The 17,502-nt window shown below is 35.6% G+C and overlaps 1 protein-coding gene across 8 annotated transcripts in view; it reads right to left on the bottom strand.

The window, feature by feature from the left end:
* The window catches only part of LOC126751075 (protein unc-79 homolog), a 34,172-nt gene that overhangs the window by 4,304 nt on the left and 12,366 nt on the right, over positions 1-17,502 (bottom strand). For 3 of the 8 annotated variants that reach the window (XM_050461003.1, XM_050461010.1, XM_050461004.1), the window contains exons 13-25: positions 17,227-17,371; positions 16,082-16,138; positions 13,545-13,624; positions 11,736-11,798; positions 8,415-8,523; positions 6,860-7,077; positions 6,640-6,788; positions 5,830-6,563; positions 5,679-5,756; positions 2,758-3,025; positions 2,053-2,689; positions 1,891-1,986; positions 217-1,521 (exon numbers count right to left, since the gene is read on the bottom strand). In XM_050461003.1, coding sequence (XP_050316960.1) covers positions 217-1,521; positions 1,891-1,986; positions 2,053-2,689; positions 2,758-3,025; positions 5,679-5,756; positions 5,830-6,563; positions 6,640-6,788; positions 6,860-7,077; positions 8,415-8,523; positions 11,736-11,798; positions 13,545-13,624; positions 16,082-16,138; positions 17,227-17,371 — 3,939 coding nt within the window. Of the gene's footprint in view, positions 1-216; positions 1,522-1,890; positions 1,987-2,052; positions 2,690-2,757; positions 3,026-4,907; positions 5,757-5,829; positions 6,564-6,639; positions 6,789-6,859; positions 7,078-8,414; positions 8,524-11,735; positions 11,799-13,544; positions 13,625-16,081; positions 16,139-17,226; positions 17,372-17,502 lie in introns of all 8 variants that reach the window. The other 5 variants (XM_050461006.1, XM_050461008.1, XM_050461005.1 and 2 more) reach the window with 3 other exon arrangements.

Genomic DNA, 17,502 nt, shown 5'->3' with positions numbered 1-17,502 from the left:
AAAAGGTAGTCAAGAATTACAAGAACGAAGGGACTAAAGTTTGACGAAAGGATGGTCATGTGTACATGGATCAGAACTAAGAGACAGAAATTATAACTACACATTGTTTTATAAAAAGAAAATGCAAGTTTGATTCTCAGTGCTTATTACCAGAAAATCTTGTGAGTTCTTAGAATAAGTTAATAGAAGCATTGTCGAATTCAAAAGCACACTTACCACACGATTTGGCTGCGCTGCCGCACCAGTATGACCATTGCCATTTTCAATGCCATCATCCAGATCATCGTCCAACTCTTCAGGGGGTTGATATGGTGGCGGTGGCCATGCACCAGCGAAGCGTGAACGTATATCCGGCATGGCACTAGCGTCCATATTGAAGGGAGCTAATTTCTGACGCGGACGTTTCGGGGCTTCTGGTTTAGTTGCGTTATGCACACCACTTGTGCTTGCAGTAACCGTAGCGCTGGTTGTTGTCTTCACCTCCTGAGTAACGCTTTTTAATATGGAAGAATGCAGATCCTGTTGACCGGCGGCGCTCGCATTTGGTGGCGATTCCAGTGCTACTTGCTTGATGAGACGACGTGGTGATGTAGTACGACTACTGGGTGTTATGTCGTCTTTAGTGCTATCCGATACATCGAGGCTATCTTGTTTCAAATGACTTATATCCGGTAAGTTGAGACCGTCGCGCAAACGGTCGATTAAACCACCGACCGACTCATGCGTGCCAATAGGCAGTAAACGTTCTGGCGTGGGTATTTCCAGTGCTGCTATACTTTTTGGTGCCGGTAACTTTGTGGTATCCACCTCATCGACTGGGTTCGGCATGACGCTCATCTTGGAGAGCGGGGAATCGGGTGAGCCGTATGCTTTGTCCGAACGTTTTAGCGATTTGCCTGCTGGTTTCTTATGGTTGGCGCTCAGTCTTGAGTCATCCGTGCCGGTCGATGAGGACGAAGTGCCAGCACTGCATTCGACAATAGTCTTGTGCCGCCCAATAGGCTTTTTCGAAGAAGCAGGCGGATGATGTGGTGGCTGTTGCTGTTGATTTTGTACGTGCTGAGAAGTAACTGGTGGTAATTGTTGTGGACACTTGCCTGAGTTCTCAGTGCTGCTATTCGTTGAGCGATTGCCATTACTGGATGTCAGCGATTTAGAGTTACTATCGCTAGATTTGGCCTGTATATCTTGTAGCGCGCCCAATGCTTTAAGATGGTTCGTGGCAATTGCAGCAAACATCTTCGATGTCGAAGCGGCAGCGTTCTCTAACGATTTATTTCGGACTGTGATAGCGCGGTGCACATCAACTGGGGGACTTACAATGGCGGTCTCGGCTGCCGCATCTGTGCCAACGAGAGGGGTAACGATCATACGTACACCTTCTTGAAGACTATGACGGGCTTGTGTGGTAACAACAGTGGTACTAACAGCTTCTTGACCGCCGGTAGTTCTAATTTTCGTAGTATAGGTATCTCCAGTTTTGGTAGTAATCAACGACTTATGTTGTGCCCTCGATGTTTTCTAATTGAATTGAAAATAATAAATATTTTAACAAGTAAAGTCATAGATTCAGTTTTATTACTTTATTTTACTTCAGGGAAAATTGTACTAAAATCATCTACATATGTATGTGGTACAAAGTCAACTGGGAGTTCGAAAATTTTTAAATTAGATATATGGGGGTTATATGAAATACTGACGCGATCGAACTCAGTTTTGACATAATGGTATAATATTTTCAAAGAAACATTTTCTTCGAATTTTAATAATATTGTATATTTCACAGATTGACTGATAATTTTGGCAAAAAGTCAGCCATGTGTCCACACATTCGGTATGTGAAAAAAAAAGTTTTTAAATAAACATATGTATGTATGTATGTTCACTTACCTCTTCATACTCAATGGCACGGGCTGCTCGTGCTCTCTGCATATCGCCCTTTGTCAACGATGTTTCTTCGAAATGTACGGTATCGTCAAAAGAACCCTGGTGGAAAATATACATACATATATATTTCTTTATTGCCAAATCAAATACTTTCAAAATAGTTACCGGTGCACTGCTGCCATGCAAAGTGCTGTCCGACAAATCACTTTCCGGTATTGCCACTAGTTCAGATTCCGTCTCATCCGCTTCCAAACTAGAGTCATTGTACTTACGGAATGCGTGTTGTAGTTTTGGTGTGAAAGCGACATTTTGGCCTTTACTCTTTGATGCCGCGCTAGTACCTTCCGACGGAAACATTGGACTAGCTGGTGGACTAGGATCCTTCTCATCAGGATCTGTACCCAAAGAGGGTTGACTAACGTCGCGTGAACGTGATGTACCTTGTATATCCAATATCGTGGTGGTTGGTATGCGGCGACATTGATGGAAATGATTGCGCAAACTGTTCATAACCATGCGCATTGCTGAAATCACGTACGCGCTATACGGTGGCTGGGTGTAGGAATACTTGTAGAGCACCACCAGTACAGTTAACATCCAATTGCGACGCGGATATTGCTCCAAATACCAAAGTGAATAATTGAAAACCAAATTTTGATAGCAATCAGCAGCCGTATTACTGGGATTCGGTGCGTACAATATGATCTGCATTATCGAGGGAAGTATTAGACCGCCAATCAAGTGGTTTTGATCCAAAACTTGTGGTAGATTTGCGAGGAATGCATTGAAGACTGCCGAAACACTGAAGGAATGTCGCAAGAAAAATTATAAATCTTTGATTTAAAGTGATAATTCGTGCATTTTGGTTACCGTAGATTCTCCGGCGTTGTGTGGAAAGTTTTATCAATCTGATTGTGCCCCAAAAGCAAAAACAAATGCTTGAGTACAATATTCTGTGTCTTGGATACCGGTTTATCTTCCGAGGGGAATGCCTGATCGGTGCGCGACATGAACTGCATGAGCAGAAAAACGAGCAAATGAATTGTTTCACGATCGGACTCTTCCAGCTCGGTAATGCGACTTAGCAATCCAATGAGGTTGTCATCATTAATGCCACCCAGAGAGTGAATATGTCCGTCTGTATGAGGAAAAGTAATTTACTTTTATATTTCTGTAGCACTTAAGGAGTTTCAAATAGGACACTAGAGTTTAAGTGTCATTCCATAGCGAAATTTGTATTTACAGCTTCATTAAATAATACATCCATTGTTTGGCTATATAGACACATATATCTATGTATATACATACATATATAGGCAAGCTTATGAAAATACATACATACCAGTACAGAAGTACACACTGATTTGGCACTTTTGGGAAGAACAACACATAATTAATTAATCTTCCAACTCGAACCACTGCGTGGCTGAGCAAACTTGGATTCAAAGTTTCGAGCTGGTTGAGCTCCTCAGCAAAGTAGCGACAAGGCGACTTCAAGTTGGTAGAATGTGACATTAATAAACTCGTACAATAATTAAAGATTAATACGAGTTTTGACTGAAACCGTTAGACACCAAATGAGATCAAACATGCGTATGAATATGTGGTGAGACATTTACTAATGAGTTGTAGAACACCAAGTACATGAAATAAAATAAGATATCGTAAGGAAAAAAGCTCAAATATACATACTTATATTGTTTGTAACATAAAGTTAACAAAATAACGTTGGAATATAAATAAAAACTAAAAATAGTAGGCATAATTTAAGAAGGTAATATTAGTCCGTCGTACGCGTTTCAAAACCTGAAAACTACAGAAGGAAGGGACTACTACCAGGATAATCGAATATTACATATATTTCTGGAAATGACTAGGCCAGGCTATGCAGGAGCTCAGCGAATCAGTTTTAGAATATGAGCTTACGTTTGTGCAGGTTTGAATAGTACCAGTATATGGAAGATTTACAATTCATGATTATAATATGCATGTTTCAGATGTGGCTTATGTTAAAAGTTGTAAATAGTTTGGCAGAAATTGTTTAGTTTTTAATATATTTTTTATAATAATAAAATTGAAGATTCCTTCGATAACAAGTATTCCGTCTGTATCAACATTTCTATGTACTTGTATGTATACAGAATTTCCTGGATCAAAGATTAAAAAATGCATTAAAAAGAATCCTAAGCTTGTATCCTCTCAACAAAAATCACAAGATTAAAAGCATCATCTTTTCGCCACACTAGATCATAGAGCCGACCCATAATAATAATAATAACCACAACTTGGGTGCAACAAGTTGGAACAGTTCGAAACTAGTGAAAGCGTTTACAGGAGTGAGACGTATTGTCATGTCTCTTATTTGAGGTTAGAAAGTGTGCTGAGTGATAAAATTCTGAGTCATGTATCATGAGCACGAGTAGGCATCCAGGTTTTGGTTTTAAAGGTAATTGAAGTGTTTAACTTATCTGCTCAGAGATTCTGATGAAGCAAAGTAACACCAAAGAACACGAAATACATACATATATTTACAATCCGGAGTCAAGCCAGTTCAACGGCCATATAAAAAGTAGCATGCAGATTAAAAGTTGAAGATTTTCATGACGAACAGGGGCGGCAGTATACATCAGAGAAGATAGTGACATAGAAACATCGATAATGGTTGCATGGAGTATTGTAGAGACAGTGTGTATGTGTATGTCGTTCAAAACGCACAATCGAACGATGTTTTCTGATCAATTTATTTATTTCTTTAATAAAATCTGTGTAGAATGTGATGCTGTAGTAGTTTGTTGGTAATTTAAAATTATTATTTGAGACGTATGGCCGAATTCATATGAACGACACACTCATAACACGAGCTTCTGCGCAGCATAATTCCAATTAAAAATCAAGAAAACGAAGACAAAAACGAATGCCAATCAGAAAAAGGAAACATAAATGAATAACTACTTAAACGCAGTGGCATTTCGCCTGTTACTGGGGGAGCGGAGGTGAGGATGGCATGCACTACAACCTACCTTGGTGAGCCGATGCCGTTGTAGGCGCATTTACGGCGGTGGCGCCACTACCACTAACACCAGCACCAGCACCAACACCAACACCGCCCGAAGCTCCGCCACAAGTGCAGTGAAGGAACGGATTATTGGTCGTTGTGGGACTGGGGCTGAGGACCGATGTTGCTGATGGCGGTGGCAACAAATTCGGTGCGGACGGATGCTTTTGAAAGTGTGAATGATAGGAGGTGTGATGCGGCTGGTGTGGTGGTAGTGACGTCTTTTGTGTTGATAACATTTGTACGCTCGTTTGCGGCAGCTCTGCTTCCCGCAACGTCGGCAGTGGACTATGCGCTGTGAACGTTTGACTAGGTGTGGGCGCTACGCAATGTACTAAATACTGATGGCTCTGACTATGAGATGCTGAGGAAGCTAAAGTTGATATTGTAGCTACAGATTGTTGTTGTGATGTTGGTGGGGGATGTGCACTACTACCGGTGAAATGCGCAAAATGCGCAACAAAAGTGTTGGTGGAAGTGGATGGTGAATTGGAGGAGAAGAAGAAATTGCTATGTGACGTTGATGTAGCGGGATTATGTAAAGGGCAGGGTTGTGGGGCAGCCGCAGCTGTGGAATGATGTTTCGAGGAAGTTGTGGGTTGTGTGGTGTGAGGGTAAGCATGTGGATGAGAGTGGGCGTGACCGGCGCGGGGATGTTGTGTGGGTGGATGACTATTGGTTGCATAACTATGACTAGAAACATTGGCTTGATTGCCACTAGAGCCTAAAAACTGACCCAAACCGAAACGTGAAGTCTTCCGCTTGAGTATGGGCGCCGATATTTGGCGGCTATAAATCTTCTCCTTCTCGGGCACTGCGTTAAATAAAAGAAAATGCATAAGTCTCCAAATCGCAATTTGTAATTAACTATTCACTTTGATACTTACTAAATTTGGAGTCCTGACGTGGTATCATGCTTGCCGGTGCAGACATAGTGCGCTTGTAAGGCCATTTAGTGCCAAACGAGGCGCTTAGCGTTTTTGCCATACTACCGCTGGTGTCTGATTGGCTCAACGCCTCACGCGCTTTCAAAATCTTAGACGATAGCGCCTCACTGCCATTCTCCGAATTACGTAAATCACGTAAATATGAAATATCACCACATTTCTCCAAATTAATTTGCGCCTCCACAAAGAGCGTATCGAAACGATTCAAAAAGAACTCCCAGTTGAGGATTTTTCGATCCGAAAGTGAGTTGTGTAACTGATAGACAGATTGCAGCACCACCGGCCGGTCCACGATAAACAAATCGAATTGCGATTCTAAGCAAAAGAGGAGTGACCGAATTGCCGTGTCATGTATGGTGCCAATATAGAGGGTCGCCCGCTGCGCCACATACACATTAATGTCGTCCATGCTGGCGATCAGATGACAAAATGCGGTAGCGAGTGCCGTCTGCAATCCGACTTCGGTGCGCAAGGGGGTCGAGTCCATGAAACGGGTAATTACGGTAACTCGCTCAACTGCTGTGAATCGTATGCGCCAATCGGTGTCGTGAAATGCTTCCTGCACCACACGCCAAAATACATCCGAGCCCAGCGGGAGTGTGATACAATGTAGCAGTAGTGGTACGCTTGCTTGACAGATGTGAGAATGCTCGGCGTTGCAAAGCCCCCAGAGGCTGGAAAAAACGAGAGGCAATTGAAATTTTGTACACTTCTTTGAGAAGTACTCTAGAAGTATATAGATTAACTTACTTCTTAATAAGTAAATTTTCCTGACACCATATAAAGAAGCCGCGATGTTCACGTGCGGCTTTAGCTAGAGCGTCGCCATGAAGTGCCATTACATTTAGACATTGTAGAACATAATACAGAATTTCAGGTTTCTTTATAGTAGGGATTTCCTGAATATGAAATAGAAGAAATTACTAAATGTTTTTTTTTCAAAAAAACGAGTGAAAAATATTCGACTCACGGTTAATAGTTGGTGTATATACTGTAGTGTTTGTGGGAGTTGATCCAATGTAAATTTAAATTTACCAACCGAAGTATGCCAAAAATCTTCACCCTCTTCTTCGTCCTCCTCTTCATCGGATACGCTGCCATTTTCTCCGGCACCACCACCTGTGCTGCCATTTGCTCCGCCATTTTCGCCAAGCACAGAGGCTCTCGTTACGCTTACATTGGCACTACCTGTGAAGAGAGAGAGATGAGTATCAATTAATTCGCAAACGAAACTATACTTATTATGATGTGGAATGCTTTTTGGGTACTATGAAACCCTATTTTCGGTTTTCATGACGTGTGATAAGGGTGAGTGTAATTTTCAATCGAGTGGTTCAATTGAGCGTTGGCATAAAAACAGAGAGGAGGGATGACAAAAGTCTCACGATTACTCGATAAACGAAGGGGCCTTAAAGTTATAAGCCAACTTTACACTAACTCTATTGGAAAAAGTTTTCTGCTATTTTGGCTTTGTTACGACTTAGACCCAATATAACACATACTATATATGTACATTGAATTCATGTTTACTAAATTTAAGTAAACTGTGTACTCGAAGAAGCTGCAGAAAGAAATTACGGTCCCCATAATGTATTTGTGGATTGATAAGGGATGTCACTTGTGAACCTGTTGAGAGCTAGAGCTTAACATATTCAGAACTCTGCTTTTAAAGTAAAGTCCCTTATGGGGTTTCAAAAAATCTATTTAATAAGACAAATTATAAAATACCTCTGGAATACTGTTATAAAGTTTCAAGTTGATCCGGGTAATAGTTTCAGAGATACACCCTTGAGAACTTGTGTGCTCGAGGCTATCTAGGCTAAGTGCGCCGTCTTAAAACGCGTTTTTCTCGAAACTGTGTTTATGAAGTCGGTTGGCAAGATTTGTCTAGAACTCCTCAACCGATTTTCATGAAATTTTACACAGATCTTTGAGATACAATTCTTAAAGACTTGGACAAAATATTTTTTACGATTACAACTATTTGAAAAAAAGTGTCGCAAAATTTTAATTTTTTTGTAAAAATGTCTGCCAAAAATCCAATTTTTAGTTTTTTCCTTTGTCCAAGTTCAGGTTTTAACTAAAATACTTATTTTTTTACTTTAGATGATCCTGTAAGGGTTTATCCTACCAACGCGGGGGCATCTTTTTTACGAAGGGTCACCGGAAATGGCGTTGCAATGGTCGAGTTTAAAATATTCTTTTCCAAAAATTTCAGAATTTCTTTGTTAATAGTTTATGTTTGTACCCCATGAAACCCCTTATTTGACTATTTGTAGTAAGTAAAGTTAAGTATCGGATTGAGAATAATTTTGAATAAAACAAATGTGGTTCAAGTAGTATAGTATATGCCTAAAAGGCATGTTTACAATTTTGTATCTCTCTCTGCTCACTTTGTGTATACAATTAAGATTTTGTTCTCTATAATATTTTCTGCTACATATGTATATCTCGCTTTCTATATCTCTCTTTGTGAGTGTGTTTGAGTGTCTTAGGCGTGTGCGTGTTCCTAGTTTAGAACTCACCAACATCCGCATCGGAGAGCGTTATAGAGCGTGCTATAGCTCTATCCGCCGGCAGGATGGAAGCTAAGTCCAATTGTTCGGAAACTGTTTCCACTGTTGCGGTCATAATCTAAATTGTTTGTTAAAAACCAAAAATTAAAACAAAAACTGTATATTCTCTCTTCAACTAGATGAGGAACAGAGCTCAGAATCTATATACATCTTTGTTGGAGATTATATACAGCTGTTATACATTCACATATATACAAGACCACAGAAAATTTGAACGTAACGAATATTGTTTTTTAGTCGTTTGTGACACTATAATGTGTATATCCGCACAAACTTTAATGACAGCGTTTTAACAAAAATTCGTAGGAGACAAACTAAAAAATATATATAGTATGTGCATAATATACATTTGAATATAAATAACTGTGAACAAAAAGAAATTGTGCAATAAATGTTTGGAACATGAATATTATTGCATTTAATTACATTTGGTGTTGTTGGTGCTGTACAATGAACATTTCTCCGTTTGACATGCTAACATTTATAAAATTTATAAAAAAAACAAACGAATATTAAAAAAACTAAAATCTATAAAAGAAAACGATAATTATTTACATTTATTTTGCTTTTTAAAGATTTTTAAATATTTTTTTCGTATTATTTAATGTATTTTACAATTAATTAAATACTTGGTTTTTGTAATTCACACACATACAAAGTACTTTGAGATAGTGAAATATATAAATTTTAGAAAAAAATAACTAACTAATTAGAAAATAATGTTGAGTAGCGATTAGTAAAAAATTGAGTAAAAACCTATTTACAAAAACAAAAATATTTGTATATAATAGTTAATATTTTTAGCTAACAAAAATAATTAATTGTTCTTGGATTTGTATTTATGTGTATACCGTTATAATCTACCAAGTCTTTTTTAACAGTATCGGAATTAATTAATTTATGGGCACTTAAAAGTACTTAAGTGTTTAAAAAGAACTCGAAGTTGTTCAGTGATCATTTGGAGGTATTCGGTACTAAGTGAATGCTTGAATACCTTCAGTTTTAAGTACAAAAAGAATTTCATAATAGTTAAAACGCACAATGATCCTACATTGTTCAAGAGATATTTCGTAGATACAAATTTAACTGAAGAAATTTTAAGTGACTTTTCGAGAGTTTTGTTTAGGACCAATGTGCGTTTATTTATTAAATGTATAGCGTCAATTTATAATGTCAAAAATATTTGAAATTTTACATTAAGTAAAAAAGGATCGTATATTATCGGAGAAGATCGTTAAAAATGTATGTACTTGTATATACTTAAAAAGTAGTTCTTCCAAGATACTTAATATTCTCAAAACCAATTTATATGCGAAATTTCTTTTAACATAGTACATACACCAGTGAAACGGGAAAATTTTTTGAAAATATATAACTTCTACACAAAAATTTGGTTATTGAACAAAACATGTCAAAATATTTTCGTAAGTATAAAAAAATAAAGACAAAACTGGTCAATCTGGCGTTTTCCTTCGAATCACGTTAATATCAGGGTTCTTAAAAAGTATTTAAGTTTTCTTTTTCACTTTGTGCCAACTATTTTTTATAGCAGCGTTGATTTCCTATCATGACCTCTTTAGCAATAGCTTCATACTTCTTGCATATTAGACTCCAATGAGCACCCGGTCACAGCGGAATCACTAGAAACTTCAAAGCCGATGAGCTGGCTAGAGAGGGCATGCTTTCCCCAATTTCATCCGTTTTAAAGTCGAATCGGTTATCCCGTATCTGCTTGCGTTCTGGCGTTGGACCTTAGGATCACCAGTGAGCTCAGCATGCGCTGGTTAACAACCAGAACTTATGCGACTTCGAAATCCTTCTGACACTTCTGCTCTTAGCAACGAAAATCTCGCCTCAATTACAGGTGCTCTAACTGGAGACTGCCCAATAGGATTACATGCGGCGCGGCTAAATATTTATCGGATGCTCTTTGCCAGAGCTGTATGTAAGAAGTTGTTAGGATTGCTATTAACCGCCTTAATAAATTTGTGGTAATCACAAAACGTTTCGTCGATCGATGTGGATCCACCTTTGAGAAATTTATGGGTCCTGTAAGGGCTTATCCTGCCAACGCGGGGGCATCTTTTTTACGAAGGGTCACCGGAAATGTCGTAGCAATGGTCGAGTTTAAAATATGCACAAAACACGAATATCTGTCTAAGTGCGATTCATCGACTTTACATAAGCCCTACGACCTAACCTAACCTGATTTTCTATCAATAATAGAAACAATTTAAACTGTCAAAAAAATCGATGGATTTCAGAGATATTAATTATAAAAAATTATGTATTTTTTATATAAAAATTGAGTTTGAGGTTTAATCATAGTTTGAGTACAGTTTTAATTGGATTCGAAAATCATAGGACAAAAAATCTGCAGGTAAACGTTTTTTGGACAATAGCTAGTTGTTAGCAAAACTTGAGTAAAATCACACTTTTGAGTAAAACTACTAGGCATTGTTGTAACACACAGATTAGAGGGAAGTACTTGTATATTGTACTATCGCTTGCAAAGGGTTCTTAAAAACGTTGTTACGCAACACACCTTCTAGTGTATGAGTCCATATAAGTCAAACTAAAGTACAGATGGCGAGAGATTGAAGTGTTTTTTAGTTACATTATGTATTATTTACAAAAAACATTAAACATTGCGTTGTTCGACTGCTGACGCTGGATGACAAAAAATACGTAAATAAAATAATCAACTCCGAAGTTCTAAATAATCTAACTAAACTTTTAGATATTAAATTACAAAAGCACAACTAAATATTTATCTAAGTTATCTAGTCTTATTTAGAATATAATGAAAAAAAAATAAGAAATAAATAAATCAACACAAACAATGTCTGACGGCAAAAAAAAAGGCTTAAAAGACTTTAGCTGTAGTAGTTATTAGACTATATGGTGTGACTTAAGGAAATAATTTTGTTTTTATAGTTTTTATGTATTCATTAAAGTAGTACGCGTATATAACTATGTACAGATATACATAGAAGTTTGGTATATATACAGGTAACATAGAATCTAATAGCCTTTCTTCATGGTGACGTGTTTTTGAATTCTGGTAGGCATGGACCTTAATCGCTTTACAACAACGATAAACAAAAAATATTTTTTTTTCATGTAAAAAAAAATAATAAAAATTGTTTATAAACAATTTAATAATTTTAATTATATGTAATAGTAATTTTGTAAGCAAACATTAATCGAACTATTTTATCGATAATTTTTTGAGTTATTTTTCATCGAATTTTCGTATGCACAAAGTACCTCGTCTGTGGCGTGAACTTTTCTCAATTCAATACTATCAACTGAATGCCCATAATCGTTATTCTAAAAAAGTATACGAAATAAAATAAGTTTAAATTATATTTATTTAAATTTTTAATCATTGGAAAGTTAACCATAATTTTGTTTTTACTGTGAAAAAGTAATAAAAAAAAAACATTTATGTATGTAGTCCTTGCAATGAAAGCACAAACTGAGTTACACTAATTATCAATTAGATAAGAATTTTTGAATTGAAATTGAGCTGTTTTGAAAACTACTAGTCTGATCCCCATGTGTTTTTCGGTGTGAGATCTAACTAGTCCGAAAAATATTAGAATAAATTGAGATATTTCTGATTGAAAACTAACTAGTTTGGAAAAGTATTATTTCACAACGAGAGTTTTCGGACTTAAAATGAGCTATAAAAGATTATGAACACGCTGATATCTCCGAAACTATTTGCCGAATAAACTTCGTATTTTCGGATAATTTTCGGTTCATTACATCAAAAATTTGCATTAAAATCAATTTTTTCGTGCGTTATTGGCTGCGTCCTTTTTATTTCGACTCAATATGAAAAATTTTGTATTTAAGTTAGTTTTATTGATTTTCAAAATTTCAACTTTGGAAAAAAGTACCTTTAAACATTTGCATATACGAAGAAAAGTATTTCATTATAAAAATAACTAGTTGACCTAACGTTAACGATTTTCTTCTCAGCTTTCCTATGGTATATACATACATACGTTCAATTTATTCGATTTTTGTAAGAAATTTACTTTTTTATAAAAACATATATTTTGTTAATTTAGTAACTATTTTTATTCAGAAATAAGTATCAAATATTTTACCTCAAAAAACAAATATGTATATATTTTTTTTAAGCTCAATACATTTCTAACTGAGAAAAAATCGTCGAAGCATTAGTATTTGACAGATCACGTGGGATTTCAGACATGGTGTCAAAGAGAAAGATGCTCAAACCCATGTAACCCTTTAACTCACAATTTGCTGAAATCAAACTAAAAACTTTGACTTAAATTTTTGCTGGGTTCTCTTGTTTACGTTAAGCTCAATACATTTCTAACTGTACTCTTTTAGAAATATGTTATATAAGTATGCTTGAAATCTTATACTTGCGGTTCATACTGTCTGTAATGGAATTGGTTTGTAACTAGTTCATTTCACTGCAGGGATGGCATGCGAACATACAAACATACATTGTGTCTTTTATTATTTTAGTTTCTTTGTATATGCGAACAGTATTGTGAGCTCGCTTGCCAAAATGTATGATGAAAATAAAACTCAATAAAAATGTAAATATGCAGCGTTGTTTGTATGTATTATAAATAATGTTTATAATCGTTTACAAGATATTAATAAATCTGTAATGCAACTTGGAAACTTTTCTCAACAAACTTCTGCTGTAATGCAACTTCAAAATAAAATGTTAAACAACAATTGTCAAACGCATTATTCAATGTAACGAATACATACTGTACTTAGTCATCTTTTTATTAAACATTATTATATATATATGTTTTTTTTTATTTTTTAACCAAAGTGTTAACTTTAATAATGCTCAAACACGTCAAATTAACATGAACGCATCCTTCAAGTATAAAAACGGAACAGAATCAGTAAAATGTCTATAAAAATATATGCAAAGTTGTATGGTATGCAATAGTTCATAAAAATATTTGTATGCCTGTTATTGTTTTTGTTTTGCAAATACTTATACCATTGTTGTATTTTGCTTTAGTTTTGTTGTTGTTGTATTTTTTGTTATTGTTTTTCATGTATACATACGGAGCAAACGTGTGGCATGTGAACGAGTACACCGCCTACGGAGTGTGGTTCCGGCTGTGGCACTGCTACTGGCACCGGTCCTATGCAACCCGGTCGGCAAGTCAACAATTACGAGAAACGAGAAACAAATATTATATATTAGCTTAATGAATTTGTAGAAATTTGCGTATTTTATCATTGAAATCAAAACTCGAATACACAGGGAATACTAAAGGCTGAACATATCTTACACGTAGGGTTGCAATCTGGACGGGGTTTCTTCTATAGCTCTGCTCTACGGTAGGCGAGCGGCAAAAGAACACTTGCTAAAATAATAAAAATGCTTGCATAGCAAACACATAAACTCAGCTATTTCTATACAATGCAGGGAGTTTGGTAAAATAAATTAATGTTAGACAATAGTAGAAAAATGTGAAATAACTATGGCAAAAATTTCTCAACAACAGACAAAGTGGCGCTCTTGTTTGGCAGTTAAGTGGTTGTTGTCGCTATTAAATATTTTCCGGAGAAAATTAGCCGAGTTGTGCATTCTTTTGTCACTCGCTTACGTAACGCAGATTTTATGTTAATTTAAGTATGAAAAAATAAGACGAGCAAGGGGCGTCGCAGTGGTTGGCTGCGGCTCATGCAACTATTTGTTATTAGTAATTAAAAAAAAAAAAACAAAACAAATTTAAAGCGTATTCAATGCTAATGGTTCAAAAACGTATGTACATACATGACTTCGTAATTACTTATTTTCAAAGGAAATACAGCAAAATATTATATAAATGAGCTTTCGACAAATCACACATGCATTGGAAATTCGATGTTTGTACAATTGTGTGTACTATATGTAAGTATATTTTGTGCTATTCTGTAATTTGGGAATGTCTGTGGTATACTGGGTTTACTGTAGTCATGCTTTCATTGGTAAGTAATTACTATGTCGCCAAAGGCTGATTAAAAATATTTAAAATGAATACTAAAAATGCGTTCGTGGTCCAGAGACACCAAATGTGCAATCAGGATTTGTACCCATGTTATTTACTATTATCACAGAGAGAATTCTCTCACCATATTTATGATTAGATCCAGGCAGCCTTTGAAAGTATTTTATAACAAGGAAAAGAGCGGCCAAAAAATAGCTTGCAACGAAGTGACACCATTGAATATACTCCGCTGTTCAAATAGGAGAAGCTTAACGGTTTAAAATGGCCACTTTTGGCAGAGACCTCCATAAATTGCTACTTGTCTACTCGATGTTGACTTTAATTTGCTTCAAAACCTTCAAAACTTATTGTAAAATGCATAAATAGTATGTATTTAGACCCGGTTTTAAGCTTGAGAATCATACAAAATATCGTGAAACTCATTTGGTTTATTATATCGTTGATTTCTTGATTTAAACTTGTTGAAAGTATGTTGGCTAGCAAATGATGACACGAGTTTCAGCCGGTTATATTTTCATGTCGTAAGTGCACCGAGTTGTGAGTACAAGAGCATATTGCGGAAGAAAGTCTATGCTGTTCCTTAAGAATCTAAATAAAATCCTTTCAATTTACCAAATCTGTCGAGCCATTCTTCAGTTGCTAAAGGCAAAAAATTTCAGCTAAAACCAAAAATCTTGGGTCTGATATGTCGTAAGTAAACTCGGAAGTACTTACAATGAAATAACAACAAACGAAAGTTATTATTCCATATTCGATTAAAATTATATCGGTTAAAGATAAGTTGATGTCTTTATTAGATTTATGAGGATTTTCTAAAGGAATTAATAGTTACAGTACCATTAATATGAGCAACTTATTTATTCAACGCCAATTTTCCATAGAAGACAAGGAAATATGCAGAGACTGAGGAACATATCCCTTGGGACTTCCAACAGGTGTATTGATGAAAATTTACGTTTAGATGTTGATGACGGGGATAGCATTGGATAGTGTTTTACATCAAAATATAAGTGAAGAAGTATTGGGGTTATGATCAAGGTGTTAGCCTTCATTTTTATTACTTGTTATTTAAATAAGAAAATCGCTGTTTCTGAGTAAGAAAGTTCGATGAATATTTGTGTACTTGAGCAAGTCTATCATATCGAGCGATTCAAGGTCAACTTTGTGAGGCCTTTTATTATCTAAAATTCTATTTAAAAGTTGGATTTCTAAAAAAACATGATTTCAGTGAAAAACAGCATCTAATAAGTGAGTGTTTTGTGGGTCGTATTTATTTCAGTGTGCGGTTGATTGCGAGTTAAAGTGTTGCCAAATGTGCGCAGTTTCGTTTGCTCGTGACAAATCTGTCACTTTACGGTGTTCTTGTTTGTTTAGTTTTTGGTGTTTAGAAAACTATTTAAAGTCTTTTTGTTTAAACATTAGCTTCATTGAAAAAATTCAAAACATGTTCTTTTTCAAAAATTGTTTTCAAAAATTACTTATCAAAAATCAATCAAAAAGAAAGTATTATGTAATTAAGTAATAGCTTTAGTAGAGTAGAGTAAGGTAGAAAAAACGTATAGTATAGGAATACGTGAATGCTGGTTGAATGCTGGGATGCTTCACCTGCCATAATTATAATCTTCCCATCGTCTGAAAAGAATTGATCTAGCTTTAAGATGTCTTAAGGATTTGGATGAGCAAAAGTTTATGTAAAAGAATTAGTATCATTTTATTTATTTGTTGTGGTTATTGTTGTTGTTGTTGTTGTAGTAGTAGTAGTAGTAGTAGTAATAGTTGTTGTACATATTAGTAGAGTTAAAAAGTGGCACGCAGTGTTGGGAGGACGTACATAGGTATAATGAGGCGAGAGCACAGAGAGTTAGAGTTCAGAGTACGCGTTTGTTGATAAGGAGAGAGATAGAAAGATAGAGAGATAGAGATACAAGATACATAATAACAAAGTGAGGTAAACAATTTTAATGTTGAGTTGTCTGTACAAAAAAAAAATTTATATATAGTATAATATATAAATACTTATAATTGCGTTCATTGCATTGAAGTGATAATTATTTATTGTAAAATATTTTAGAAATTTTTTTTGTGTTTCAAGTCGTAAATTTTGGTGAATATTATTGCATATATCAAGTGGATAAAGTTGTTAGAATGGCTTAAAGTTCCTTGCACTGTGAGAGTCGTAAGTATTTTGGATCACGTGATTTAATATTTTGTAAAGAAACTGCAAATTTTTATATACAAGTATATACTTGAGAGCATACAGGGTGCAAATACTAGGGTGGCTGTAAATTTAATACAATACTATTTAAAATATTTTTAATTTATTAAACTGTTTAAAGTTTGTTTTCGATTTATTTTAATTCAACCACATGTGGTTGAACGATTTTAATTGACTTGCAATTACAGGTGGTCTAATTTGAAATACAATTACGTAAACTAGTACAAAGCTACAGAGCGTGAAGTTATCCAATACATTTAATACACACTTACTATGTTTTTACAGATTAAGTGGTTGCATTACGCCAAATTTACAGTGGTCTATTTTCAATGTGTTTGATTAAGCCAATTTCTTCTATAATATGTATGTACAAATGTGGGCGAAATTTCTCCACCAATTTTTCGTAGCTTCTAAGGTAGGTCGAAGGAGAACTTTTAATTTGGGTTCCGCATGTGTTTGTATAGGTTTGAAATTAGGTGAGGGTGTGTGTGTTATGTCTATTTATAATGAATAGATATAATTTAAATTGAAGCACCTGCAAAACCGCCTAGTGGACCCAAAGGTATGGGCAGCGGTGCCATTGATAGTGATACATCGCGTTCACGCGATTTTTCCTTGTCACTTTCGGGTGGACTCTTGCGTGAGGATTTTTCTTCTTCGATGATGTCTTCGATTGGTATCTGTGGAAAGTGGGAAGCAAGACACGTACACGTTAAAAAGTGGTTAGTAAAATAATTATTATGTTATAGCATTGACAGACGGTAGCGTTAAACCAGATTAATTGCATTTTTCGGGATTAATTCAGGAGTTA

The sequence above is a fragment of the Bactrocera neohumeralis genome, chromosome 2, assembly GCF_024586455.1.
Source record: "Bactrocera neohumeralis isolate Rockhampton chromosome 2, APGP_CSIRO_Bneo_wtdbg2-racon-allhic-juicebox.fasta_v2, whole genome shotgun sequence".
Lineage (NCBI taxonomy): Eukaryota > Metazoa > Arthropoda > Insecta > Diptera > Tephritidae > Bactrocera > Bactrocera neohumeralis.
This window is presented reverse-complemented; position numbering and strand designations above follow the sequence as displayed.